The sequence below is a fragment of the Delphinus delphis genome, chromosome 7 (genome assembly GCF_949987515.2).
Source record: "Delphinus delphis chromosome 7, mDelDel1.2, whole genome shotgun sequence".
Taxonomy (NCBI): Eukaryota; Metazoa; Chordata; class Mammalia; order Artiodactyla; family Delphinidae; genus Delphinus; species Delphinus delphis.
The window spans coordinates 109,859,876-109,887,137 of record NC_082689.1 but is presented as its reverse complement, the minus strand read 5'-3'; the positions used below and the strand labels follow the sequence as shown (position 1 = coordinate 109,887,137).

General features: G+C 40.0%; 1 protein-coding gene across 6 annotated transcripts in view; it reads left to right on the top strand.

Annotated features, from left to right (window-relative positions):
- SAP130 (Sin3A associated protein 130) overlaps positions 1 to 27,262 on the top strand; it is a 75,615-nt gene that overhangs the window by 39,432 nt on the left and 8,921 nt on the right. For all 6 annotated transcript variants that reach the window (XM_060017001.1, XM_060016999.1, XM_060017004.1 and 3 more), the window contains 3 exons: positions 10,250 to 10,608; positions 14,692 to 14,940; positions 15,122 to 15,247. In XM_060017001.1, coding sequence (XP_059872984.1) covers positions 10,250 to 10,608; positions 14,692 to 14,940; positions 15,122 to 15,247 — 734 coding nt within the window. The remainder of the gene's footprint in view (positions 1 to 10,249; positions 10,609 to 14,691; positions 14,941 to 15,121; positions 15,248 to 27,262) is intronic.

The following is a 27,262-nucleotide window of genomic DNA, read 5'->3' as shown; positions in this document are numbered from 1 at the left end:
TATACTTATATCTGTAATAGCTTACCATGTTAATATATTTAGATCTACTTCTTCATAAAACTTCAAAAAAAATTTATGAATGCCATGTGTGTGCCAAGTATCATTTTAGAATCTGAGGATATAAGAGTGACTGAAAGTGTCCGTTCTCCTTAAGCTTACTATCTAGTGAGTGTAGAGAAATAATAAATACGTGAAGAAAAAGAAAACAGTGTAAATGGAATATAAGTGATGGGAGGAAGGGGTGATGACTTATAGAAAGGCCTCTCTGAGCAGAGGCTTTAAGAGCATGGAGGAATAAGCCACATGCTCCCTGATGTCAGACTGTCAGGCAGAGGAAAGAGCAGGGACTAAGACTTTGAGGTAGGAGTATTTGCAGTCACCACTTTGTACATTAGTGCAGGAATGTGCAAATAACCACGTAAACGGAAACTGTGCATGGTTATTTATAACTGTTCTGTGACCTTAAAAACATTTGTGAACGTATCAAAAACTCTCTTAACTGTCAGTTAAAATATATAGGGAAATGAAAAACATAGTAAAACTAAAATTTACTTAGTACACTGTAATTTGAACATCAGAAGCGCTGAGAATTAAAGTGTTTTATTTCTTTCTAAAAGCTAATCAAGTGGGAATTCCCTGGCGGTCCAGGGGTTAGGGCTCCACGCTTTCACTGCTGAGGGCCCAGGTTCAAACCCTGGTCGGGAACTAAGATCCCACAAGCTGCGCAGCATAGCCAAAAAAAAAAAAAAAAAAAGAAAAAAGAAATAAATAAATAAAAGCTAATCAAGAGTACAGTTGGCCCTCTGTATCTAAGGGTTCCACATCTCGAGCATCCACAGGTATCCATGGATTTTGGTATCCGCGGGGGTGGATATTAAGGGACGACTGTAGTTGGAACAATGCTTCCCTTATTCACATTGAATAACTTACAATACAGAGCAAGAGTCCTTCTATGCTTTGGTGAATTGTCATACTCCTTTCTAAGTTTGGGTCTGCCCTGACATTTTATCCTGTCTTTTTTTTCTTTTGGCTGCATTGGGTCTTCATTACTGTGAGCGCAGGCTTCAGTAGTTGTGGCACGTGGGCTCAGTAGTTGTGGCACATGGGCTTAGTTGCTCCACAGCGTGTGGGGTCTTCCCAGACCAGGGATCAAACCCGTGTCCCCTGCATTGGCAGGCGGATTTTTTTTTAAGAATTTATTTATTTATTTATTATTTTTTGGCTGTGTTGGGTCTTCATTGCTGTGCACAGGCTTTCTCTAGTTGCGGCGAGTGGGGGCTACTCTTCGTTGTGGTGCACGGGTTTCTCATTGCGGTGGCTTCTCTCGTTGCGGAGCACGGGCTCTAGGTGCGCGGGCTTCAGTAGCTGTGACACACGGGACTCAGTAGTTGTGGCACATGGGCTTAGTTGCTCCGCGGCCTGTGGGATCTTGCCGGACCAGGGCTCAAACCCTTGTCCCCTGCATTGGCAGGTGGATTCTTAACCACTACTCCATCAGGGAAGTCCGGCAGGCGGATTCTTAACCACTGTGCCACCAGGGAAGCCCCTATCCTTTGTCTTTTCAGTGTTGTAAGTTATTTCCAGAAGTTCCTTTAATGTGAGGTTGTTGCCAGCATCACTTCCAGGGACATCTTTATCCTTTTATCAAACCATCTTCCTTAACTAATCCTTGGAATCTGGGTGCACATTCCACAGCAGCATCTTTATCTGTGCTAGCAGTTTCACCAGATAGCTTACATTAATCAAATTAATGCTGACTATTGAAAAAATGAATCCAGCCTTTATTGGCTGTAAAAGGCTTTGGTTTTTTGGTTTTTTTTAATCCTCCCTGTAATTTCCATCTTCTTTCAATGTGGCAGTTAATTCAACATTTTGGTCTGAGTGATTGGGTTGTTGTGGGGTTTTTTTTACAGTCTTCAATCCAGAATGGAAGTAAATACTCCGTTTCACTATAGTGGCTTACAGTAAAATGACTTTACCACCTTTTTTATATTCATTGGACTTTCTCAGTGTGGTCCAAGCCATAGCTTCATACAAGCCTAGGTCTCATCCTAAATTATCTTTGCTGTTGCCATTTCCAGATCTTCTAATCACATCCCATTTTACTTCTAGATTTATCACATTTTTTTCTGCATTTTCATCACTGTTGGCCAGTTCTCTTTCAGTCGTTCATTTTTGTAAAATTTCACCTGGGTTTATCACAAGGAAACTAGACAGCACAACTACACACTTCGCCGTCTGCATGAACTGAGAAGTAGATGTGCAGTAATCAGTCAACGACATACTTCGAAAGAAGTGATGTGCGATGTGCATGTCTGTAAGTTACAGAGTGATTTGTGGACCGAAGAGCTAGTAGCAAAGTTTGCACTTTATGAAGTTACTCACAGTTAATAATTATACTGTAGTAACTGAAATTCGAACAGTGTTGGTGGGGGACTGGGGGAATACAGTTTCACGTATGTATGTGAAAGTCACACATATCAGTGTTGTGCGAAGTAAGCACTGTCTGTATTTTAGGAATAAACAAGGAGCAGCAAGGGAGAGCAGCCTAGAATGAGGGGCAGGGTTGTACAAAATGGTTCAGAGATAACAATGAGAGCCAGATTACGTATACAGGGCTTTGTGGGCCATTCAAAATCCTTTGGATTTTATTTTGAGTGAGACAGGAGTGCCATCCGAGGGCTAAGGCATAGGAGTGACATGATTTGACTTATTTCTAAAAGGATTGCTCTGGCTGCTGTGCTGACAATCAACTGAAAGAAGACAAGAGTGGAAGCAGTGAGACCAAGTAGGAGATTATAAAACCTTAGACTCTCTTAATGGCTTGGACCAGCATGGAGGTAGTAAAAGTCTTCAGAAAAGTTCAGATTCTCAATATGTATTGAAGGTACAGCTGTCAGAATTTTCTGAGTGGAGAGAAAGGGAAGGAGGCAATGATAGCTACCAATTTTTGCCTGAGCAACTACAGATAAGGAATTACCCTTTCTGAAGTGAGAAATAGCAAGGGGGAAATCAGGAGTTTACTTTTAGATATTTTATTTTGAGATATCCAAGTGGTTAAACACACCGAAGTGGAGATGTCACGTGCATAGCTGGGTATATATTTCTGAAGTATATACGATTCTGGAATTGAAGATGGAGGTCCATGCTGCTGATTAAGATTTGGGAATTAAAGCAGGTACTGGCATACCTTGTTTTATGGTGCTTCACAGATACTGCATTTTTTACAAATTGCAGGTTTATGGCAGGCCTACATCAAGCAACTCTATCAGTGCCTTTTTTTTTTTTTCCCAGCATTTGCCCACTTTGTGTCTCTATGTCACATTTTGGTAATTTTCACCGTATTTCAAACTTTTTCATTATTGTTATATCCGCTATAGTGATCTGTAATCAGTGATTTCTGATGTCACTGCTGTGATTCCCTGAAGGCTCAGATGATGGTTAGCTTTTTATAGCAAAAAAGTATTTTTTACAATTAAGGCATGTACATTGTGTTTTTTCAGGCATAATGCTGTTACACACTTAATAGACTACAGTATAGTGTAAACACAACTTTTACATGCACTGAGCAACCAAAAAATTTGTGTGACTCGCTTTATTGCGATATTCATTTTATTGCAGTGGTCTGGAGCCAAGCCTGCATTATCTCTAAGGTATGTTGTATGTGTGCTTTAACACCTTGAGAGTGGAAAAGCTCCCATTGACAGTGAGTATAAATAGAGAAGTGGTACGAGGACCACACCTTAGGACATAACCATCTTTAGAGGTCAGGAAAGTACAAAACCAGAAAAGGAGACTGTATTCCTGTACTGTGTGCTGTTCCCAGATAGGCTGGTGCCATAATTAAGTCCTCAATTAATGAACATTTAAGTTATTTCCATTTATCACTGTAATAAACATTACTGCAGTGAATCTCATTATCTATCATTGAGCCTCGTTGCAGACATTTCTCAGGGATAGATTTCTGGAAGTAGCATTGATGGGTCAAAGTAAACGTGCAGTTTAAATTCTGATTTCCAATCACTCTACCTTTTTACATGCTTACAAGCTATGTGTTCCCATTTCCTGCACATTCTTGCCAACACCAGATATTAAATTTGCAAACGTAATACACTTATTTTCAGTTGTATAAGATTTTTTTTTTAAACAAAGTAGCATATGGAGTTATTTTTAAAGTGGTAGAAAAAAAGGAGTTCATGAAGGTGAAGAGCACACTGTGATGTATCAGTACAAAAGTTTATCCCTTGTGAGAAAAACGTGCAGAAACTTGGGTGAGGAGGGGCTGTTGTAGACTCTTTCCTGGGCTTAGTATGGTTCAGAGAAGCTGTGGAGTGGGCCCCATACAGGCACCAGGCTGGCCTTTTTTTGCAGTTGGCAGTCTGTTTCTGTGGCACCTGAAAGAAGAGAGTATTTGGATTGTGAAAAGCAACCAGCTGAAAGAGCAGTTTTCCTACCCTCCCACGCCCAAGGAGTCTCACGTAAATGGCTGTTTCTTGGAATAGCCCAACTCATTTACCGACGAGTAATAACAGAAGGATTGATGGGAAAATAAGTTTAAAAAGTAGGAAAAAAGCAACAAAATATACTAGTTTGTTCGCTGAGAACACTCACCAGAAAAACATTTACAGGGAACAGATGAAATTTATAACAGAATATTTGACTGTGAATAGAAATTACTTAACAAAATAGCCACCACTTTTATGAAACAGAACACAAGGATGAAATACAAAGACTCCCAAGAATAAATGAGAAAACGTAAAGAGATGATACGTGAGTGGACAGAATTCAGTAAAGATCTAGAAGAAACCATCACAGAATGAAGTACAGTTAAAAAACAGTGTAGGCATAGAGGGTGGAAATGAAAAAAGTGAACAAAAATTTTAAAAGAAACAAAACAAAAACCATACAGAACATGCTGTGATACAAGTAAGATCAAACATATACATGTCAACATCTCTGAAATCAATATATAACTTTAAATTGACTGCATGTTAATATCCTATCATTAAATAGTGTATTTTTAAGTTGTTCACAAAATATTGGTGTATTGTATAGTGTTGGCAACTTAGATTCACTGAAATACTGAAATAGACGGGTGTTGTGTAGAGATGGTAGTGGGTAGGTTAGAGGAAGGAGACTTCTCAATACATCTTTCGAAACGTGAATACTAATTCAAAACAAAACATTAAGAAAAGTTGAAATCTTAGAAAACAGTAGATTTAGAAAGTAAATCCAGACGCTAAAAAATAGATATAAAAATTGAATTTTAAAAGAAGTCACATAATACAATACTACAAGGCTACTATTCATGTTTGCTTAGGTTTTCCCTGCCAGCCACTAGTTCATTTCAAACTCTCCACCAAACCTATAGAAAAGCTCTGAATAAAGGTGGACCTATAGATCTCTGTGTCATTTGTTTTTGGTAACATCCCTCCAGTCCGCATTGGTTGCTCTCTAGGCAACCAATATAATGTGGCAACTCTGAACATCAGACTCCCACCCCTCCCCAGGTTTGTTGCTGTTCCTTGTAGTTGTAGTTGTTTAGTGACTTTTCTGAACTAATTCTTTAAAATCTATATCTTTGTCTAATGCAGCCACTGAAATCTACTTGGTTAACTTTGTAGTCAGCTAATGAAAGAACAGATTTTCTTCAATGCCTGGAACCAATAAGTCTCCATGTGTTTGCCAGAGAGCTCTGTGTGTGTCTTGGGTACCCTGTCAACACTTAGGCAGGCAGTTGACAGCTCTGCCTAAGCCCTCTCTTCCTGCTTGCACAGAGGCTCACAGTCAGCCAGAGGGGAGACTTAGGGCCTTCTCAGTTCTTCCCTGGGCGTGTGCTTAGCCCTGGGTATGCACACAGCCCTACATGTGCGTGTTGCTTCCTAGACTGCCGGAAATATGTCAGAGCTGGTCAAATCTCCTATGGACATTTCATTCTCCAGTTTTTCCTTTCACGTTTTTTGGGTAGCTTATTGTTTGCTTCAACTGTTATCATCCTCTCAGTCAGCTGGGAAACTGATCGATTGCCTCTAATATTTTCCAAAAACACACCTTGGGAAAAGGTCGTTTGCACTGACAAGCTCCAAGTCAAGTCAAATAAGACAGCCTTGCAAATGGGAACAAGCAGACAGGTCATATAATGGTAATTCTTTGGTAAAGAGGGTTTGTAGTGGCTCTGACCCCTCTGGTAGCTGCAAGGCTGCTGGTTTTCACTGTCAGTGTGGGCTGTTGGCTGATAAGTCTACTGTGGAGCTGGAAATGGAAGAATGGAAACAGTGCAAGTTAAAACACCACAAAGTTTACTGTTCTTACCAAGATTCAGCCTATTTTCTTGAATAGTTTTGCCAGATTGTTGAAAGCCTTTGGTTAATTTCTAGGAGTTCTGAAAAAGTTGTTTCTGACTTTCTTTTTTTTTTTTTGCCAGTTTTTTGTTGCTTTTATGAAAGGGAATTTTCAGAGATCCTAAGTCTCATATATTTTTGCTGATGTCTCTGGTTATTTTATCTCTTTTTTTTTGGTCGTGTTGGGTCTTCGTTGCTGTGCATGGGCTTTCCCTAGTTGCAGCGAGTGAGGGCTACTCTTTGTTGCAGTGTACAGGCTTCTCATTGTGGTGGCTTCTCTTGTTGCGGATCACGGGCTCTAGGCACGTGGGCTTCAGTAGTTGGGGCTCACGGGCTCTAGAGCGCAGGCTCAATAGTTGTGGTGTACAGGCTTAGTTGCTCTGCAACATGTGGGATCTTCCAGACCAGGGCTCGAACCCGTGTCCCCTGCATTGGCAGGCGGATTCTTACTGTGCCACCAGGGAAGCCCTATTTTATCTTTTAATTGTCTTTAATTCCAGAATAATCCTTATCTCTACACCACCCTTATTTTTTAAAATGCTTATCTTGAAATAATTCAAGACTCACAAGAAGTTGGAAAAGTAGTACAGAAATTTCCCATGTACCCTTTTTCCAGCTTCCCCAAATCATTACATCTTACATGACTCTAGTACATTTTTGAAATGAAAAGACTGGCATTGGTACAATACTGTTGACTTAACTACAGACCTCATTAGAATATCACCAATTTTTATAATGTCCTTTTTTTTTCCTTTGGTATATACTACTTTGAAATTTTATCACATGAATAGATTTGTATAACCACTGTTATAATCAGAATATGGAATTGTTTCATTACAACAGAGACATTCCCTCATTTACAGTCACACCCTTCCCCCAACCCTAACGCCTTGCCATTCAGCTGTTCTTCATCACTATAATTTTGTCATGTTGAGAGTTTTGTGTAAATGGAATCGCATAATTATATATATAATTATATAGCTTATTTTCACTTGGCACAGTACTTTTGAGAGTCTATGCCAAGCGGTAGCACTGTAGCACTGTTTTGGTTGAGCCCTGTTCTATCATATGGATGTAGCACAATCTGTTTATCTGTTCACTCATTGAAGTACATTGGGGTTGTTTCTAGTTTGGGGCTATTACAAATAAAGCTGCTGTAAACATTCATGTACAGTGCTCTGGGTAGACCACATTTTCCACCCATTTTCATTTCTGTAGCATAAAAATCCCAAGAGTGCAGTTGCTGAGTTGCATTGTACATGTATATTTTTAGTTTTATAAGAAACCTCCAAACTGTTTTCCAGGGTAACTGGACCATTTAAAATTCATACCTGCAACATAGGAGATCCTTTTATTATACAACCCTGCTAAACTCATTTATTAGTGTTAGAAGGTTTTTGTTTGTTTTTTAATTTTATTTATTTATTTTTGGCTGTGTTGGGTCTTCGTTGCTGCACGCAGGCTTTCTCTAGCTGCGGCGAGCGGGGGCAGCTCTTCATTGCGGTGTGCGGGCTTCTCATTGCGGTGGCTTCTCTTGTTGTGGAGCCAGGCTCTAGGCACGCAGGCTTCAGTAGTTGTGGCATGTGGGCTCAGTCGCTGTGGTTCGTAGGCTCTAGAGCGCAGGCTCAGTAGTTGTGGTGCACGGGCTTAGTTACTCTATGGCATGTGGGATCTTCCCGGCCCAGGGCTCGAGCCTGTGTCCCCTGCACTGGCAGGCGGATTCTCACCCACTGCGCCACCAGGGAAGCCCTAGAAGGTTTTTTGTAGAAATAGTTGCTCCACATTCTTTCCTGCACTTGGTATCATAGGGTATTATATTTTCACCATTCTGATATGTGTGTGGTCGTGTATCATCGAAGCTTTCTTTGCATGTCTCTAATGGCTAATAGTGTTGAACATTTTCTTGTGTGCTTATTAGCCTTCTGAATATTTTCTTTAGCAAATTGTTCATTATTCATGTGTTGTGCCCATTTTTAATGGGATTATTTGTTTTCTTAGTGTTGAGTTTACAGACTTCTTTATATTTTCTACATAAAACTCCTTTATTAGATATGTGTTTTGTTTTCATTTTTTTAACCATCTTAAGTGTATATTTCAGCGGTATTAAGCATATTCCCAGTGCTGTGCAACCAATCTCCAGATATTTTTCATCTTGCAAAACTGCAGCTGTATACCCGTTTTACAGCAACTCCCCATTGTCTCTCATTTCAACCCCTGGAAATCACCATTCTGCTTTCTTTTTCAGTGAATTTGACTACTCTAGGTAGCACATATAAATGGAGTCCTACAGTATGGTCACCCCTCGGTACCCTCTTGGGGCATTGGTTCCATGACCTGTGCCCCTGCATATATCAAAATCCATGGAAGTTCAAGTCCCTTATATAAAATGGCATAGTATTTTCATGTAACCTACGCATCCCCAGATTACTTATAATACCTAATACAATGTAAATGCTGTGTAAATAGTAGCCAGCATGCACCAAGTTCACGTTTTGCTTTTTGGAACTTTCTGGAATTTTTTGTCCCTAAATATTTTCCATTCACTGCTTGTTGAATCTGCAGATGTGGAGCCTGTGGGTATAGAGGGCCGACTGTATTTTTGTGATTGGCTTATTTTACTTAGCATAGTATTCTCAGATATATGCAGTATGTGCTTTGCAGATATATTTTTCAGTCTCTGCCTTGTCTTTTCAATCTCCCAAAATGGTCTTTAGCAAAGCAAAAGTTTTTATTTTTTTAATTTTTTTTTTTTTTGTGGTACACGAACCTCTCACTGTTGTGGCCTCTCCCGTTGCGGAGCAGAGGCTCCAGACGCTCAGGCTCAGCGGCCATGGCTCATGGACCCAGCCGCTCCGCGGCATGTGGGATCCTCCCAGACCGGGGCATGAACCCATGTCCCCTGCATCGGCAGGCGGACTCTCAACCACTGCGCCACCAGGGAAGCCCAAAAGTTTTTAATTTTGATGAAACCCGATTTATCAGTTTTTTGTGCTTTTGGTATCATGTCTAAGAGCTCCAGTCATAAAAGTTTTATAGTTTTACATTTTTACGTTTAGATTTATGATCCTTGTTTAGTTCATTTTTGTATATGGTGTGAGGTTTTGGTCAATATTGAATTTTTTGCCTATATAAGTCCTGTTGCTTGGGGCCTTGAACTTGAGGGGTATTGTCTTGTGTTGCTTTTGATATTCTGAATTTTCAGCAGTAGTATATAAATTTTCAGCAGCAGTAATATAAATCAGTAAAGCTTTACAGCTATCAAATGAAATACTTTACTTAAAAAAATGTTTGAGAAGAATTTGTAATGACATCGATGACTTCTTATAAAACTGAAAAAAAATAGAATATACATTTTTGAAAACTGTATTTGTAGTTACTTTAGATGTCTGAAGTATTTCTGGTAAAACATACCGGAATGTTGTGGTGACCCTGGGCAGAGGGCTGGGTGTTCGAAGTGGAGGGAAGTTATTCTCAATTTGTATTCTTTTCGATCTTTTCCATGTGCATGAGTTTCCTGTTTTATAAGAAGTAGGTTTACAAATGACATATGAAGTGTGAGTATAGTTGTTATTAAAAAAAAAACCTCCTAAGGCAACATATGCAATAATGAATTCTTGGAGGGAAAAATACACTAATGTAATGAAAATTGGTTGTCTTTCAGTGATGTGACTTTGATTTCCTTAAAGTGTTCTTCGTTTTCTAAATTAATTTTATTACTGCCTATAAAAACGATGGGGATGGTTGTGAAACTTGAATTCCCTTTAAAAGTTACCCTAAAGTTCAACTTTTAAAATCAAGGAATAGAGTTTTAGTTGTGCTGTGTGTTGTACAAAAAGAATTGGACAAATATTCACCTTCTGAGATGATGCAGGTTAAGTCAACTTTCTGTGTTTGCTTTTGTGTTTCAGTGCCAAACCCAAGTCAGAGATCCACGTATCGATGGCCACTCCAGTCACTGTGTCTATGGAGACCATATCCAATCAAAATAATGATCAGCCCACCGTTGCAGTCCCACCCACCGCTCAGCAGCCTCCACCAGCCATTCCAACTATGATTGCAGCAGCTAGCCCCCCGTCACAACCAGCGGTTGCCCTTCCGACCATTCCTGGAGCAGTTCCCGTCACTCCACCCATCACCACCATTGCCACTGCCCCTCCACCGCCAGTGGCTGTGGGCAGCAGTCTCTCCTCCGTTTTGGGCCCTCCTGCACCTGAGATAAAAGTTAAAGAAGAAGTGGAACCAGTGGACATCATGAGGCCAGTTTCTGGTAAGTTCATTCACAGTATGCTCTTTGCTGGCAGTTGCTTCTTCCCCTTTTCCTAACTCTCCTCAGAGTCCAAACTCTCGTGTGACCCTCAGCCAGGAAGTCTGACGCCTTGATGCCCATTTGAAATTTGTATTTCATTAGTTTTTAATAAATAGAAGAAAGCATTGCGCTCCTTTTGAAAACTAAAGCCATATTGCTACCCTTTTCTAGTTAATTTTCTCACCAAAATCTTGAAAAAGATTATTATTTCCCTAAGAATATCTTTGAACATAGCTTCTTGTATTCATTAAGAAAATATTGCCATGGAAAAGGGGTTCACAATACAATCATAGCTAAGTGCTGATTAGTTTACAGTGTGTTCCCTGCCAATTTTTGTTGCCTTGTGTATGCAGTAAAGTAAGATTTGTGTTGTAGAAAGTAGTGTCTTGATAAATTTATTTGTGATTAGTAAAATCCCAAAACTACCATCACCCCCTCCCTCTTCTCAACTCTAAACTTCTAGTTTGTAAAAGGCAGGTCACTTTAAAGGTTTTCTTTTTGTTTGGTTGGTTTTCTGTTATTTTAATAACTTACGTGTAATCTTATTTTACCTGACTACAAATGTAACATTCAGTGTATGAAATTTATAAAATACAGAGAAAGCCAAAGTGGAAAACAAGTCAGTTTGTCCCATAGTTACCCAGTATTACCCTCTTAACCATTCGGCATGAAGGCCCCCATCTCCCATGCCGTCTGTTCAGTTATGAGGTGTGGTCATGCTATGTCTACAGTTTTTAAACCTGCTGTGCATTTATTTGCTTATTTATTTTCATTTTATTATGCCAGGAAATATCCTTCTATGGCACCCATATTTAGCCTCAGCACTTCCGTTGAAAGGTACTGTGGATAACCCTGGAGGGGAAAGGAAATGGTCTCACTTTTGCTGTTCATCTGCTCTTTCAACGTACTGGATACTTCCTCTTAACCTCTCGGTACTAGGAAGTTGGCAGTAGTCCTTCCTCAAACTGTAGGGCTCTGCACCGGCCTTTGTCCTGTAGGGCTCTGCACCAGGCACTGATGATACAACCTTGTACAAAACAAGCACAACTCCATCCTCTTGGAACTTACCTTCTCGCAAGGGCAACAGACGGTAAAATGAAGTAGAGACAAAATATAAGGGAAAGTTAGGGCTGGAGCTGTGATTTTTAAGAATGCTTTAAAGGAAAGGCCTTACTGAGGAAATGATCTTTGAGCAGAGACATTAAAGAGATGAAATGCTGGCCACGAGGATATCTGGAAGAAGGTCATTTCAGACCGGGAGAGCAGTAAATGTAAAAGCCTGGTGTGCTCAAAGAATAGCAGAGGCAACGGCAGGTGGAGCTCAGTAAACGAGGGGAGCGGGATGGACAAGGTCAGAGAAACAGGGTCAAGACTGCGAGAGCCTGTGGGCCACGGCAAGGCCTTCGGCTTTGCTGAGGGAGGTGGGAGCTATCAGAGGGTTCCGAGCAGAAGAGAGACTTGAGCTCACTTCCATTTTTAACAGACCACTCTGGCTGCTCTGTGGGAAAAAGACTGGGGACAAGGGTGGAATTAGGGAGATGTGTTTAGAGCCTGCTGCATTAATTGCAGGGACTAGTGAAGGTTTCAGCCAGGGTAGTAGCAGTACCAGTAGTATGAAGTGGTGAGAGTCTAGATATATTGTTGAAGTAGAACTGAGAGGATTTCTTTATTAAGATGGAATGTTGTGTGTGAGGAACGGCATCAGAGGCAACTATAAAGTTTTTGGCTGCATAGAGTTGCTGGCAGTTGGAAGCATAGAGTTGCTGGCAGTTGAGGTAGGGGAGGGTGCGGGGGGGGGGCTCCATTGTGTAGGGAGAGATCAGGAGTTAGTTTTTAATCTTATCCATTAAGTTAGATCTTAATGGATAAGATCATCTGAGGAATGAGCGCAGGATAAAAAACAGAAGCAGCTGTGAACTGAGCCCTGCGGCACTGCACCATTTTGAGGAGGGAGAGGAGGCCGAAGCTAGCACAGGAGACTAAGTGGAGGGGCCAGAGTGAGAGGGAGAAAGCGTAGAGTATGATGTCCTAGAAAGCCAGGACAAGGGTCATGACTGGTGAGAGATCAAGTAAGGTAGGAACTGAGCAGGACCATTGGATTTAGCAGTATGAAGGTCATGCAGATCTCGAGAAGAGCAGTTTCCACGTAATGATATTGGCCGCAGCATGATGGGGAGTGGGTTCAAGAGAAAGCTGGGAAACAACTTAGAGACAGGGAGTATAAACAGCACTTGAGGAGTTTGTTATAAAGCGCTAGAAAAAGGAAGGGCAATATCTGAAGGGAAATGATGCCAAGAGGAAGTTATTTTTAAGACAGGACAAATGAGTTTTGTATGTTAATGGGAGTGATCCAGTAGAGGGGAAAGAAGTGATGATGCAGGAAAAAGAGATGAATTCCTGAAGCGATGTCTGAGGAGGTGAGAGTGGGTGGGACCTATTGTGTATGTGAAGGAATCTGTGTCTGCTGAAATCACAGAGAGAAAGGAAGTGCCTGGTCACGATGCATGTAAGTACGTATAGCTGGTGGGAATTTATGCACATTTCCTTCTGATTATTTCTATATTTTCCAGTAAGATAGAAAGCAGGGTCATAGCTGAGGGCAGGGGTGATATAGGAGGTGTTGAGGGTGAATGGACTTGGCAGATGCGGGAGGATCGTCCAGCAGCAAGGGCCTGCTCGAGGTCAGCAATCATGCTAACAGGACACCTGTGCCCGTTGCTGTGTGTTTTTCTCTGGCTACACTCAGCTGCACAGGTGCAAACTAGTTGGAGAGTTGGATTTAGCCTGTTGTGCTTTTTGCTCAGTGAGTACAGTGAAGCAAAAGAAAGGACAATAAACGAATAAAGTGAATAAAATTAATGGGAGAATTAAAACCCAGTGATAGGAGAGAGTGGACATTTGAGGGATGAGTGACAGCAAATAAGTGGTATGATTAATGGATAATAGTTCCTAATGGGGTCTAGGAATTATTGGAGGCAAGTTACTAGGAGAAGTGACCTAGAAAGATAGTTGGGCTATCTTTGGGCTGGAAAGTCAGATGCTAGAAATTGAGATGTGATGACAGAGTGAAGGGTATGACTGTTGGGAGTGGGTGGCTGAGGAAGGGCGGAGGGAAAGGATAGGCCAAGGATATATGGTATAGAAGAGTTGAGGTGAAGTTTTCTCATGGTTTGCGTGTCCCCAGACACATGATCCATACAGGCCCAAACAAATGATGTTAACATTGTACTGAGAATGCTGCTTATCTGGGGGCAGTGGACTGTGGTAGTTAAATAGTCCAGGCTCCGAAGCCAGACTGCCTCTGTCAGCTCCCAGCTGTCCCACTTCCTACTTGTGTGATTTGTGCCACGTTTTCTCATCTTTAAATTGGGGCATAATATAATGCCTACTTGCTCAGATTACTTTTAAAATTATATCAGTTAATGGGTTATCTCCTAGAAATCCATGCTCAAGGGCTTGAAAAACAGTGGCTTGAACATGTAAGGTTTTATTGTCTCCCTTGAAGCGAATCCTGAGGCAGACAGTCCAGGCATGGTATGTGGACTCCATAAAATCATTAGGGATCCAGGCTCCTATCACCCCTAGCATTTGACCCTCATGCTCTTGATTTAAGATAGCTGCTGGAACTCCAGCTATGCCATCTGAGTTCCAGGGTCACAGGAAAAGACGAGGAGTGGGTCATGCCTTCTTTCTTTTAAGGAAACTTCTTAAGAGTGCTACAGAGCACTTGTATTTTCATTTCAAAAGGCCACAATGAACTGTAAGGGAGACTAGTAAATATGGTCTTCCAGCCAAGTGACAGTGTGCCCATTTCAAAGTGAGGGGTGCTCGTGCTAAGGGAGGTGAAGATGTGAGGTATTAGAAAGCAGTTGGCAGCCTCTGCCACAGTTGGAGTGCTTAGCATAGCGCTGGGCATGTCGGAAGACTCCATAAATGTTAGCTCTTTTTCCTGTCTTCCTCATCTTTCTCACTGATGGAAATCAAGTGACACTTTCCACTGTGTTTGGGCTCTCATGCATGTGTGCACCCTTTTTCCTATGACAGCAGTTCCCCCCCTGGCTACCAACAGTGTGTCTCCGTCTCTTGCATTGCTGGCTAACAACCTGTCCATGCCTACAAGTGACCTACCACCCGGTGCTTCGCCAAGGAAAAAACCTCGGAAGCAGCAGCACGTGATTTCAACAGAAGAAGGGGACATGATGGAGACAAACAGCACTGATGATGAGAAGTCCACTGCCAAGAGTCTTCTGGTGAAGGCAGAGAAGCGCAAGTCTCCTCCCAAGGAGTATATCGGTAATGCTCACTTGAGCTAAATTTTGTCACGAGAAGCTTCCCACTTAAGTCAGGGGTCCATCCCTGAGGCTGTTTACATAGCCAGATTTCACTTACGGCTTACCTGCAGGAATTATACCAGGAAGATTGTTGCAAATAGATAGTAAGCTATTTAATGTCTTCTTTTTCTTCTCTTGAATAGATGAAGAAGGTGTGAGGTATGTCCCAGTGCGTCCAAGACCTCCCATTACCTTGCTCCGTCACTATCGGAACCCCTGGAAAGCTGCATACCACCACTTTCAGCGGTACAGTGACGTCCGGGTCAAAGGTCAGTTTCCCCAGAAATGTTCGGTGTTAACACTTGCAATGGGTCTTTCACTCAGCTATATTGAAATCACAGTAGAATAGAAAAACAGAATCACAGTTTCCCAGTTTCAAAAAGAACCGTAAGTTTTTGTTATAAAATCTCAAGACTTTATTGTTTAACTTAGATAGAATACACAGTTGAGCATAAAATTTGGAAAATTATCCTTTGCCTCAGAAAGCTTTGTGTACTTTACTGGAAACACAGTCTAATGAATAAATGACAACATGTGTTGCCAGCTACCCAAGTGGTCACAGATGACCTCTTTAGCCCTCAAAGTGGTTGAGGAAGAGCTATACTAGACTGTTACTGGACATGGTCCACAGTAGTTCCAGGATGCTCAGATATACATGTGTGATAAGCCCCAGGAAGTATATTTTCCAAAAGACCTTTTGTTCAACATATGTGAAGCTCTTGGAATGGTCCAGTGCAAGCACTCAGTGAATGTCTTTGTGGTTTTGAACTTGAGAATAACATTCTCATTCATTAACCCACTTATAATAAAAATGGCTGATAGTACTTTGCGAATATCTGCGAATATTTCTATGGATAGACTTTGTGTCATTAATCTCAAATATAATCATTGCACAGAGAAGTGTAAGTTTTCAGAGAATTGGTCATATTTCCCATTCCCTCAAATAAACTTTACTTGGAAGCTTCCTTGAAGCCTCAAGATGAGTCTGATTTGGATGGTACTGACTAATTAATGCCTATCAGCAGGAGTGAAGGTCCTGACAGTTCACTATCTGAATGGAAGTACAGAGGTGGCTGCACTGCCCAGCTTTTCTTCCTCACAAGTACACCCTGAGGATTGAAAAGAGGGTGAGATTTCGAAAGAGAAATCAGAGAATGTTGGCCTTTGGTGGAAGCAGGATATGAGCCACCAGACATTTCTTCACACCACAGGAATTCCATATCGTAGCAGGAAAATATTTACAGTTTTCCCTGGTAACATTTTAAGCCATAAAAGATTCTTATTGCTTATTGGAACTCACTCTTCAAAAGCTATCTCAGGAAAGGTTATTTGACAGCTGAAAATACTGATGATTCCTAAATCTTCTGTTTGGATATGTACATATTAATCACCTTGTGCCAAGTCTCTTGACTATTAAACTTTAATTGAACTGTTTTGCCTAAGCTTTAAAGTCATATTCATACAAAGAAATAAAGGTGGAGTACTAAAAACAGGTAATTCACAGGGAGGAAAGAAAAGAGAAATAGGGGAATAAGAAGCACAGAAAACAAATAATAACATGGCAGGCTTAGCCTTACATATCAGTAATTACCTTAAATGTAAATAGTCTGGAAGTACCAATTAAAACACAGATGGGCAGAGAGGATAAAAAAAAAGATCCAACTATATTATGTCTGTAAGAAACTTCAGATACAGTGTGTCAGTAGAGTGACAGTAAAAGGGTGGAAAAATATGTACAATGCAAAAACTAATCAAAAAACAAGAGTAGTTATAATAATATCAAATAAAAGTAGACTTCAGAGGAAAGAAAATTACTAAAAATGAAAAAAGGCATTACATACTGATTAAAACTATATAGGCAACAAAAATCATGAGCTTCAGAATATACGAAGCAAAAACAGCTGAAAGGAGTATAGGCAAATGTGCAGTCATAGTTAGACCTTCGACACCCTCTTCTCGGCAGTTGATAGAAGTACTTGACAGAAAATCAGAAGGATATACAAGAAGTGAACACCACGAACGAACATCTAGTAGACATTATAGGACACTAGAACTGCAGCAGAATACATATTCTCTCAAGTGCACACAGAACATGTAAAGACAGACCATATTTAGGATCATAAACCTCAACAAATTAGGGAGAATTGAAATCATATAGAAAAATATAAAGTATCTTCATCGACCATAATGGAATCAAACTAGAAACCAGTGACAGATACCTCCAAGCCATGGATTAAGCAACACACTTCTAAATAATGGGTCAAAGAGGAAGTCTAAAGGGAAGTTTTTAAAAATACTTAAAACTGAATGAAGATAAAAGAACAACATACCAAAATATGTGGAAGGCAGCTAAAGCAGTGCCAACAGGAAAATCTATAGCACTAAATGTTTATATCAAAACAGAGGAGGAGGGCTTCCCTGGTGGCGCAGTGGTTGAGAGTCCGCCTGCCAATGCAGGGGACATGGGTTCGTGCCCCGGTCCGGGAAGATCCCACATGCCGCGGAGCGGTTGGGCCCGTGAGCCACGGCCGCTGAGCCTGCACGTCCGGAGCCTGTGCTCCGCAATGGGAGAGGCCACAACAGTGAGAGGCCTGGATACCACCAAAAAAAAAAAAAAAAAAAGAGGAAATATTTCAGTCACAGTTTCTACGTCAAAAAACGAGAAAAAGAAGAACAACATAAACTCAAAGCAGGTACAAGGAAGAAAATAGTGAAAAAAGCAGAAATCAGTGAAATTGAAAACAGAAAATAATAAAATGAAAAAGCTAATTCTTTAAAAGAAAAATCAATAAAATAAATCTCTAGCAAGACTGAAGAAGGTAGAAGAGAGAGGACATAAATCATGAATATGAAGAAGGAAACAGGAGAGGCAGCACTGCAAACATCTGCAGACAACAGCCGTACACTTACTGCATATGCAAGCATGGCAACAAACAGTGCTTGACACATGATATTCTGTGTCAGAGATTAGCTCAAGATGGCAGAGTAGAAGGATGTGAACTCAGCCCTTCTTAAAAAAAACACCAAAACCACAACTAACTGCTGAACAACCATCAACAACCAAAAAAGCACTAGAACCTACTGAAAAAGATAGCCTACATCCAAAGATGAAGAAGCCACAATGAGATGGTTGGAGGGGCACAGTCGCTATAAAATCAAATCCTATACCCGCCAGGTGGGCAACTCACAAACTGGAAAACAGTTATACCACAGATGTTCTCCCACAGGAGTGAAAGTTCTGAGCCCCACATCAGGCTTCCCAGCCTGGCAGTCTGACAAGAGAAGGAGGAGCCCCCAGAGAATCTGGCTTTGAAGGCCAGCAGGGTTTGATTGCAGAAATTCCACAGGACTGGGAGGAAAAGAAACTCCAGTCTTGGGGGGCGCACACAAGGTCCCATGCACACCAGGACCCAGGGGTAAAAAGCAGTGACCCCATAAGAGACAGGCAGACCTACCTGCTAGTATTGGATGGTCTCCTGCCGAGGTGGGGGATGGCCGTGGCTCACTACAGGGACAATAACACCAGCAGCAGCAGTTCTGGGGAGTACTCGTTGGAGTGAGCCCTCCCAGAGGCCACCATTAGCCCCACCCAACAGCCTGTAGGCTCCATGCTGTAACACCTCAGGCCAAATGACCAACAGGGCAGAACACAGCCCCACCCCTCAGCAGACATGCAGCTTAAAGTCTTCCTGAGCATGGCCCTGCCCACCAGAGGAACAAGACACAGCTCCACCCACCACTGGGCAGGAACCAGTCCCTCACATCAGGAAGCCTGCACAAGCCTAATCTAGCCTCATCCACCTGAAGGCAGACAGCAGAAGCAAGAACTACAATCCTGCAGCCTGCGGAATGGAAACCACAATCACAGAAAGTTAGACAAAATGAAACGGCAGAGGAATACGTCCCAGATGAAAGAACAAGGTAAAAACCACAGAAGAACAACTAAGTGAAGTAGAGATAGGCAGCCTACCAGAAAAAGAATTGAAAATAATGATAGCGGAGGTGATCCAAGACCTCGGAAAAAGAATGGAGGCAGAGATCGAGAAGATGCAAGAAATGTTTAACAAAGACCCAGAAGAGCTAAAGAACAAACAAACAGAGGTGAACAACACTATAACTAAAATGAAAATTACACTAGAAGGAATCGATAGCACAATAACTGAGGCAGAAAAATGGATAAGTGACCTACAAGACAGAATGCTATAAATCACTGCCACGGAACAGAATAAATAAAAAAGAATGAAAAGAAATGAAGACAGTCTGAGAGACCTCTGGGACAACATTAAATGCACCAACATTTGCATTATAGGGGTCCCAGAAGGAGGAGAGAGAAAGAACCTAAGAAAATATGTGAAGAGATAATAGCTGACAACTTCTCTAACATGGGAAAGGAAACAGTCAACCAAGTCCAGGAAGCGCAGAGCGTCCCAGGCAGAATAATTCCAAGGAGGAACACGCTGAGACACATAGTAATCAAACTGACAAAAATTAAAGACAGAAAAAAAGATTAAAAGCAACAACGGAAAAGCAACAAATAACATACAAAGGAACTCCCATGAAGTTATCGGCTGATTTCTTAGCAGAAACTTTGCAGGCCAGAAGGGAGTGGTGAGATATATTTACAGTGAGGAAAGGGAAGAACCTACAACCAAGATTACTCTACCCAGCAAGGCTCTCATTCAGATTCGACAGAGAAATCAAAAGCTTTACAGACAAGCAGAAGCTAGGAAAATTCAGTACCACCAGACCAGCTTTGCAACAAATTCTAAAGGAACTTCTCTAAGTGAAAAAGAAGAGACCAAAACTACTATAGAGACAAGAAAATTACAATTGGAAAAGCTCACCAGTAAAAGGCAAACATACAGTAAAGGTAGGAAATCATCGGCACACAATATGATATCAAAACCAGCAAAATTGTGAGAAGAGGAGAGCACAAATGCAGGATGTTGGAAATGGATTTGAAATTAAAAGACCAGCAACTTAAAACAATCTTATTTATATATAGACTGCTATATCAAAACCTCATGGTAACCGCAAACTGAAAATCTACAATAGATACACAAAAAAGGAATCCAAACACAGCATCAAATCACAAGGGAAGAGAACAAAGAGAAAGGGAAGAAAAACCACCTGCAATAACAAATCCAAAATAGTTAACAAAATGGCAATAAGAACACACATATCGATAATTACCTTAAATGTAAACAGATTAAATACTCTAACCGAAAGACATAGACTGGCTGAATGGATACAAAAACAAGACCTGTATATATGCTGTCTACAAGAGACCCACTTCAGATCTAGAGACACATACAGAATGAAAGTGAAGAGATGGGAAAAGGTATTCCATGCAAATGGAGATCAGAAGAAAACTGGAGTAGCAATACTCATAAAAGACAAAATAGACTTTAAAATAAAGACTATTACAAGAGACAACGAAGGACACTACATAATGATCAAGGGATCAATCTAAGAAGATATAATAGTTGTAAATAGATATTCACTCAACATAGGAGCACCTCAATATATAAGGCAAATATTAACAGCAATAAAGGGAGAAATTGACAGTAACACAGTAATACTGGGGGACTTTAACACCCTGCTTTCAAAAATGAACAGATCATCCAAACAGAAAATCAGTAAGGAAACACAGGCCTTAAATGACACATTAGACCAGATGGACTTAATTGATATTTTCAGAGCATTCCATACAAAAGCAGCAGAATACATATTCTTCTCAAGTGCACATGGAACATTCTCCAGGATAGATTACATCTTGGGTCACAAATCAATCCTCAGTAAATTTTAGAAACTGAAATCATATCAAGCATCTTTTCCAACTACAACGCTATGAGATGAGAAATCAACTACAAGAAAAAACTGCAAAAACTGCAAGCACGTGGAGGCTGAACAATATGCTACTAAACAACCAATGGGTCACTGAAGAAATCAAAGAGGCAATCAGAAAATACCTAGAGACAAATGAAAATGAAAACACAATGATCCAAAACCTATGGGATGCAGCAAAAAAAAGTTCTAAGGGGGAAGTTTATAGCAATACAATCTTAGCTCAGGAAACAAGAAAAATCTCAAATAAACAATCTAACCTTATACCTAAAGCAACTAGAGAAAGAAGAACAAACAAAACCCAAAGTTAGAAGAAATCATAAAGATCAGAGCAGAAATAAATGAAATACAGATGAAGAAAACAATAGCAAAGATGAGTAAAACTAAAAGCTGGTTCTTCGAAAAGAAACAAAATTGATAAACCTTTAGCCAGCCTCATCAAGAAAAAAAAGAGGGCTCAAATCAGTAAGATTAGAAATGAAAAAGGAGAAGTTACAACTGACACCACAGAAACACAAAGGATCGTAAGAGACTACTACATGCAGCTGTATGCCAATAAAATGGACAACCTGGAAGAAAGACAAATCCTTAGAAAGGTACAATCTTCCAAGACTGAACCAGGAAAAAATAGAAAATATGAACAGACCAATCACAAGTACTGAAATTGAAACTGTGATTAAAAAACTCCCAACAACAAAAGCCCAGGACCAGATGGCTTCACAGTTGAATTCTATCAAACATTTAGAGAAGCACTAACATCTATCCTTCTGAAACTGTTTCAAAAAATTGCAGAGGAAGGAATACTCCCAAGCTCATTCTATGAGACCACCATCACCCTGATACCAAAGCTAGACAAAGATACCACAAAAAAAGAAAGTTACAGGCCAATATCACTGATGAACACAGACGCAAAAATCCTCAGCAAAATACTAGCAAACCGAATCCAATAACACATTAAAAGGGTCATACACCATGATCAAGTGGGGTTTATCCCAGGGTGCAAGGGTTTTTCAATATCTGCAAATCAATCCATGTGATACACCATATTAACAAATAATTGAAGAATAAAACCTATATGATCATCTCAATAGGTGCAGGAAAAGCTTTTGACAAAATTCAATACCCATTTATGATAAAAACCCTCCAGAAAGTGGACATAGAGGGAACATACCTCAACATAATAAAGACCATATATGACAAACCTACAGCTAACATCATACTCAACAGTGAAAAGCTGAAAGCATTTCCTGGAAGGTCAGGAGCAAGACAAGGATGGCCACTCTCGCTACTTTTATTCAACATAGTTTTGGAAGTCCTAACCACAGCAATCAGAGAAGGAAAAAAAAAAAGTCATCCAAATTGGAAAAGAAGAAGTAAAACTCACTTTTTGCAGATGACATGTCATTAAACTAGAAAATCCTAAAGATGCTACCAGAAAACTACTAGAGCTCATCAGTGAATTGAGTAAAGTTACAGCATATAAAATTAATACACAGAAATCTGTTGCATTTCTATACACTAACAACAAAAGATCAGAAAGAGAAATTAAAGAAACAATCCCATTTACCACCACATCATAAAGAATAAAATACCTAGGAATGAACCTACCTGAGGAGGCAAAAGACCTGTCCTCCAAAAACTCTAAGATGCTGATGAAAGAAATCAAAGATGACCCAACCACATGGAAAGATATACTGTGTTCTTGGATTGGAAGAATCAATATTCTCAAAATGACTATACCACCCAAGGCAATCTACAGTCTTAAAATTTGTATGGAGACACAAAAGACCCCGTATTAGCCAAAGCAATCTTGAAAGAGAAAAATGGAGCTGGAGGGATCACGCTCCCTGACTTCAGACTATACTACAAAGCTATAGTCATCACAACAGTATGTTACTGGCACAAAAACAGAAATACACATCAATGGAACAGGATAGGAAGCCCAGAAGTAAACCCATGCACCTGTGGTCAATTAATCTATGACAGAGGAGGCAATGGAGGAGAGATAGTACAATACAGTGGAGGGGGGACAGTCTCTTCAATAAATGGCACTGGAAAGCTGGACAGCTACATGTCAGAAAATGAAGTTAGAACATTCTTTTAACACCATACACAAAAATAAACTCAAAATGGATTAAAGACCTAAATGTAAGACGAGACATTATAAAACCCTTAGAGGAAAACAGGCAGAACACTCTCTGACATAAATTGCAGCAGTATCTTTTTTGATGCATCTCCCAGAGTAATGGAAATAAAAACAAAAATAAACAAATGGGACCGGATTAAACGAAAAAGCTTTGTACAGCAAAGGAGACCATAAACAAAACAAGAAGACAACCCACAGAATGGAAGAAAATATTTGCAAGTGATGCAGCTCACAAGGGATTAGTCTCCAAAATTTACCAACAGCTCATGCAGCTCAGTGTCATCAAAACAAACAACCCAATCAAAAAATGGGCAGACGACCTAAATAGACATTTCTCCAAAGAAGACATACAGATGATCAAGAGGCACATGAAAAGATGTTCAACCTCACTAATTATTAGAGAAATGCATATCAAAACTACAATGAGATACCACCTCACACCAGTCAGAATGGCTATTGTCAAAAAATCTACAAACAATAAATGCTGGAAAGAGTGTGGAGAAAAGGGAATCTTCCTACACTATTAGTGGGAATGTAAATTAGTACAGCTACTATGGAGAACAGCATGGAGGTTCCTTAAACAACTGAAAATAGAAGTACCATATGATCCAGCAGTCCCACTCCTGGGTATATATTGGAGAAAAACATAGTTCGAAAGGATACATGCACCCTGCTGTTCATTGTAGCAGTATTTACAATAGCCAAGACATGGAAGCAACCATAGTGCCCATCAACAGAGGAATGGATTAAGAAGGTGTGGTACATATATACAATAGAATATTACACAGAATGAAATAATGCCATTTGCAACAACATGGATGGAGATTATCATACTAAGTGAAGTATATCATACAGAAAAAGACAAATATCATATGATTTCGCTTATATGTGGGGGGGAAAAAACATACGAATGAACTTCTTTACAAAACAGAAACAGACTCAAAGACTTAGAGAATGAACTTATTGTTACCAGGAGGGAAGAGTGGTGGGGAGGGATAGATTGGGAGTTTGGAATTGACATGTACAGACTGCTGTATTTAAAATAGATAACCAACAAGTACCTACTGTGTAGCACAGGCAAGTCTGCTCAGTATGCTGTAATAACCTAAATGGGAAAAGAATTTGAAAAAGAATACATACATGTATATGTATAACTGAATCACATTCCTGTACTCCCGAAACCAACACAACATTGTTGGTCAACTGTACTCCAATATGAAATAAAAATTTTTTTAAAAGAAGGAAACAGGATATTACTAAGACTGTGCAGCCATTAAAAGCATAAGGAAATACTACAAACAACTTTACGCTCATAGAGTCAGCTGCTTAGACGAAGTAGACCAATTCCTTAAAAGCCACATACTAGCAAAACTCAGTCAGAAACAGGCAATCTGAATAGTCTTATAACCATTAAATAAGTTGAATCCATAATTTAAAAGCTTCCAAACAGGAATCTATAGGCTCAGATACTTTTACTGGGAAATTCTACCAAACGTTTTTTTTTTTTTTTTTTTGCGGTACGCGGGCCTCTCACTGTTGTGGCCTCTCCTGTTGCGGAGCACAGGCTCCGGACGCGCAGGCTCATCGGCCATGGCTCACGGGCCCAGCCGCTCTGCGGCATGTGGGATCTTCCCGGACCGGGGCACGAACCCGTGTCCCCTGCATCGGCAGGCCGACACTCAACCACTGCGCCACCAGGGAAGCCCTACCAAACGTTTAAAGAAGAATCAACACCAATTTCCCACAATCTCTTTCAAATATAGGAGGGAACACTTCATTTTATGAAGCCAGTATTTTCCTGATACAGAAACAAGACAGAGTACAAATATAGAAAACTACATATCAATATTCCTTAATGAATATGGTTGTAAAAATTCTTAACAAAATGTTAGCAAATTTAATCCAGCAATATCTAAGTAGAATTTTACACCTTGATCAAGTAGGATTTGTTACAGCTCTGCAAGGTTAGTTCAGCATTTGAAAATCAGTGTAATTCACTGTTTTTAACAGGCTATATTAATTTCCTAGGGCTGCCATAACAAAGTACTACAAGGTGGATAGCCTAAAATAACAAATATATTCTCTCATAGTTCTGGAGGCCAGAAGTCCAAAATCAAGGTATCAGCCGGATCATGCCCTCTCTGAAGGCTGTAGAAAAGAATCCTTCCTTGCCTCTTTTTAGCTTCTGATGGTTGCCAGCAACCCTAGTCATTCTTCGGCCTGCTGCTGCATTACTCCAGTAATGGAGTAATGCCCCCATCTCCAACAGAGCATTCCTCTCTGTGTTTCTTGACTCTTTGGATTTAGGACCACCCTAATTCAGTATGACTTCTTAACTTGATTACATCTGCAAAGACCCTCTTCCAAATAAGATCACGTTCACAAGTACCAAGGGTGAGAACTTAAACATCTTTTGGAGGGACACAATTCAACCCACAACAGAAGCTAAAGAAAAATCACATGATCATATCAATTAATGCAGAAAATTTGTTTGACAAAATTCAAAACGTTTTCATGATAAAAACTCAAAAATAGAGAAGGAGGAAGACTTCCTCAACTTGATAAAAAGTCTACAGAAAAACTAGAGCTAACATTATACTTAATGGTAAAGACTGAATGCTTTCTACCTGAGATTAGCAAAAGGATAAGACTGTCTTCTGTCACCACTCTTAACTTAGGATAGAACTGGAAGTTCTAGTCACATCATAAAGTAAGGAAAAAAGAGATAGAAGGCTATACAGGTTGGAAAGGAATAAATAAAACTATTTGCAAATGACATCATTGTCTACATAGAAAATCTCAAGGATTCTACTAAAAACCCCTGAAACTAGTAAATAAGTTCAACAAGGTCACAGGCTACAATATCAACATGAAAAAAATCAATTATAATTTTAGATACCTGGAATGTTGTGGAAACATATTGAAAGCATAATGCCATTTACAATTATTCCCCCCAAAGTGATATACTCAGGTACAAATCTAGCAAAACATGTACAGGACGTGTTTGCTGAAAGCTGGAAAATGCTGATGAAAGAAGATCTAAATAAAGAGACATACAGCACTCATGATTAGAAAAACTCAAAGATGTCAGTTCTCCCTAGATTGACCAATACATTTACTGCAATTTCTACCAAAATCACAGAGGTTTTTGTAAACTTAGTAAAGCTTGTTCTAAACATTATGTGGAGAGGCACAGGGACTAGAATAGGTAAAATAATCTTGAAAAACAACAGAAATCTTCTTACCAAATCTTCTTTAGCTTCACTACTCAAAACAGCATGGTGTTTGCAGAAGGATAGACGTATTGATGACAGGAATGGAATAAAAAATGCAGAAATAGACTCACACAAATATGGCCAACTGATTTTTGACCAAAGTGCAAAAGGAATTCAATGGAGGAAGGAGAGTCTCTTTAACAGATAATGCTGGACATCCATATGTTTGGTGGGGGCAGGGGGGACCTCAACCTAATCCTCACACTTCATGCAAAAATTAACTCAAAATGGATAATAGATTTAAATGTAAAACTATAAAACTTTTAGGAAAAAAACCTAGGAGAAGGTCTTCAAAACCTAGGGCATGGTGAACAATTCTTAGACATAACATCAAAAACACCATCTCTAAAAGAAAAACAATAAATTGGACTTCATAAAACGTTTTTTTATCTGTGAAAGACCCTATTAGGAGGATGAAAAGACAAGCTATAGACTGGGAGGGAATATTAGCAAACTACATCTCTACTAAAGGACTCATGTCTAGGATTATATATTAGGAACTCTCAGTACTTAACAGTAAATAAAAACAATAATCCAGTTAGAAAATGGACAAAGGCATAAAGAGACATTTCACCAAAGAAGATACATGGATGGCAAGCACCTGAGAAGATGTCCAAGGGAGTATAAATCCTGGTCCTTAAGTGTGGGCTATGTAGAGACTTTGTTCCAAACTGTGCTGTGTGGAAGAGGGTATCTCTCTCTCTTTACAGTGGAGACATGTGACAAACATCACCTCAGCCAGGTGATCAAAGTCAATTTCAATAGTAATGAATCATGTAATAATACGTACCCTTCTCAGGCAGTGATGACAATGGTACTTCTCTATGTCTCCTCTCAAGAATCTATAACCACTATCTAATCCTAACAAAAACAACAGACAAATCTAACTAGAAGGTCATCCTACAAAATAGTTAACCAGTACTCTTTAAAACTGTCAAGGTCATCAGAAGCAAGGGAAGTCTGAGAAGCCATCAAGCCAGAAGGAGTCTCAGGAGACACGACAAGTAAATGTACTG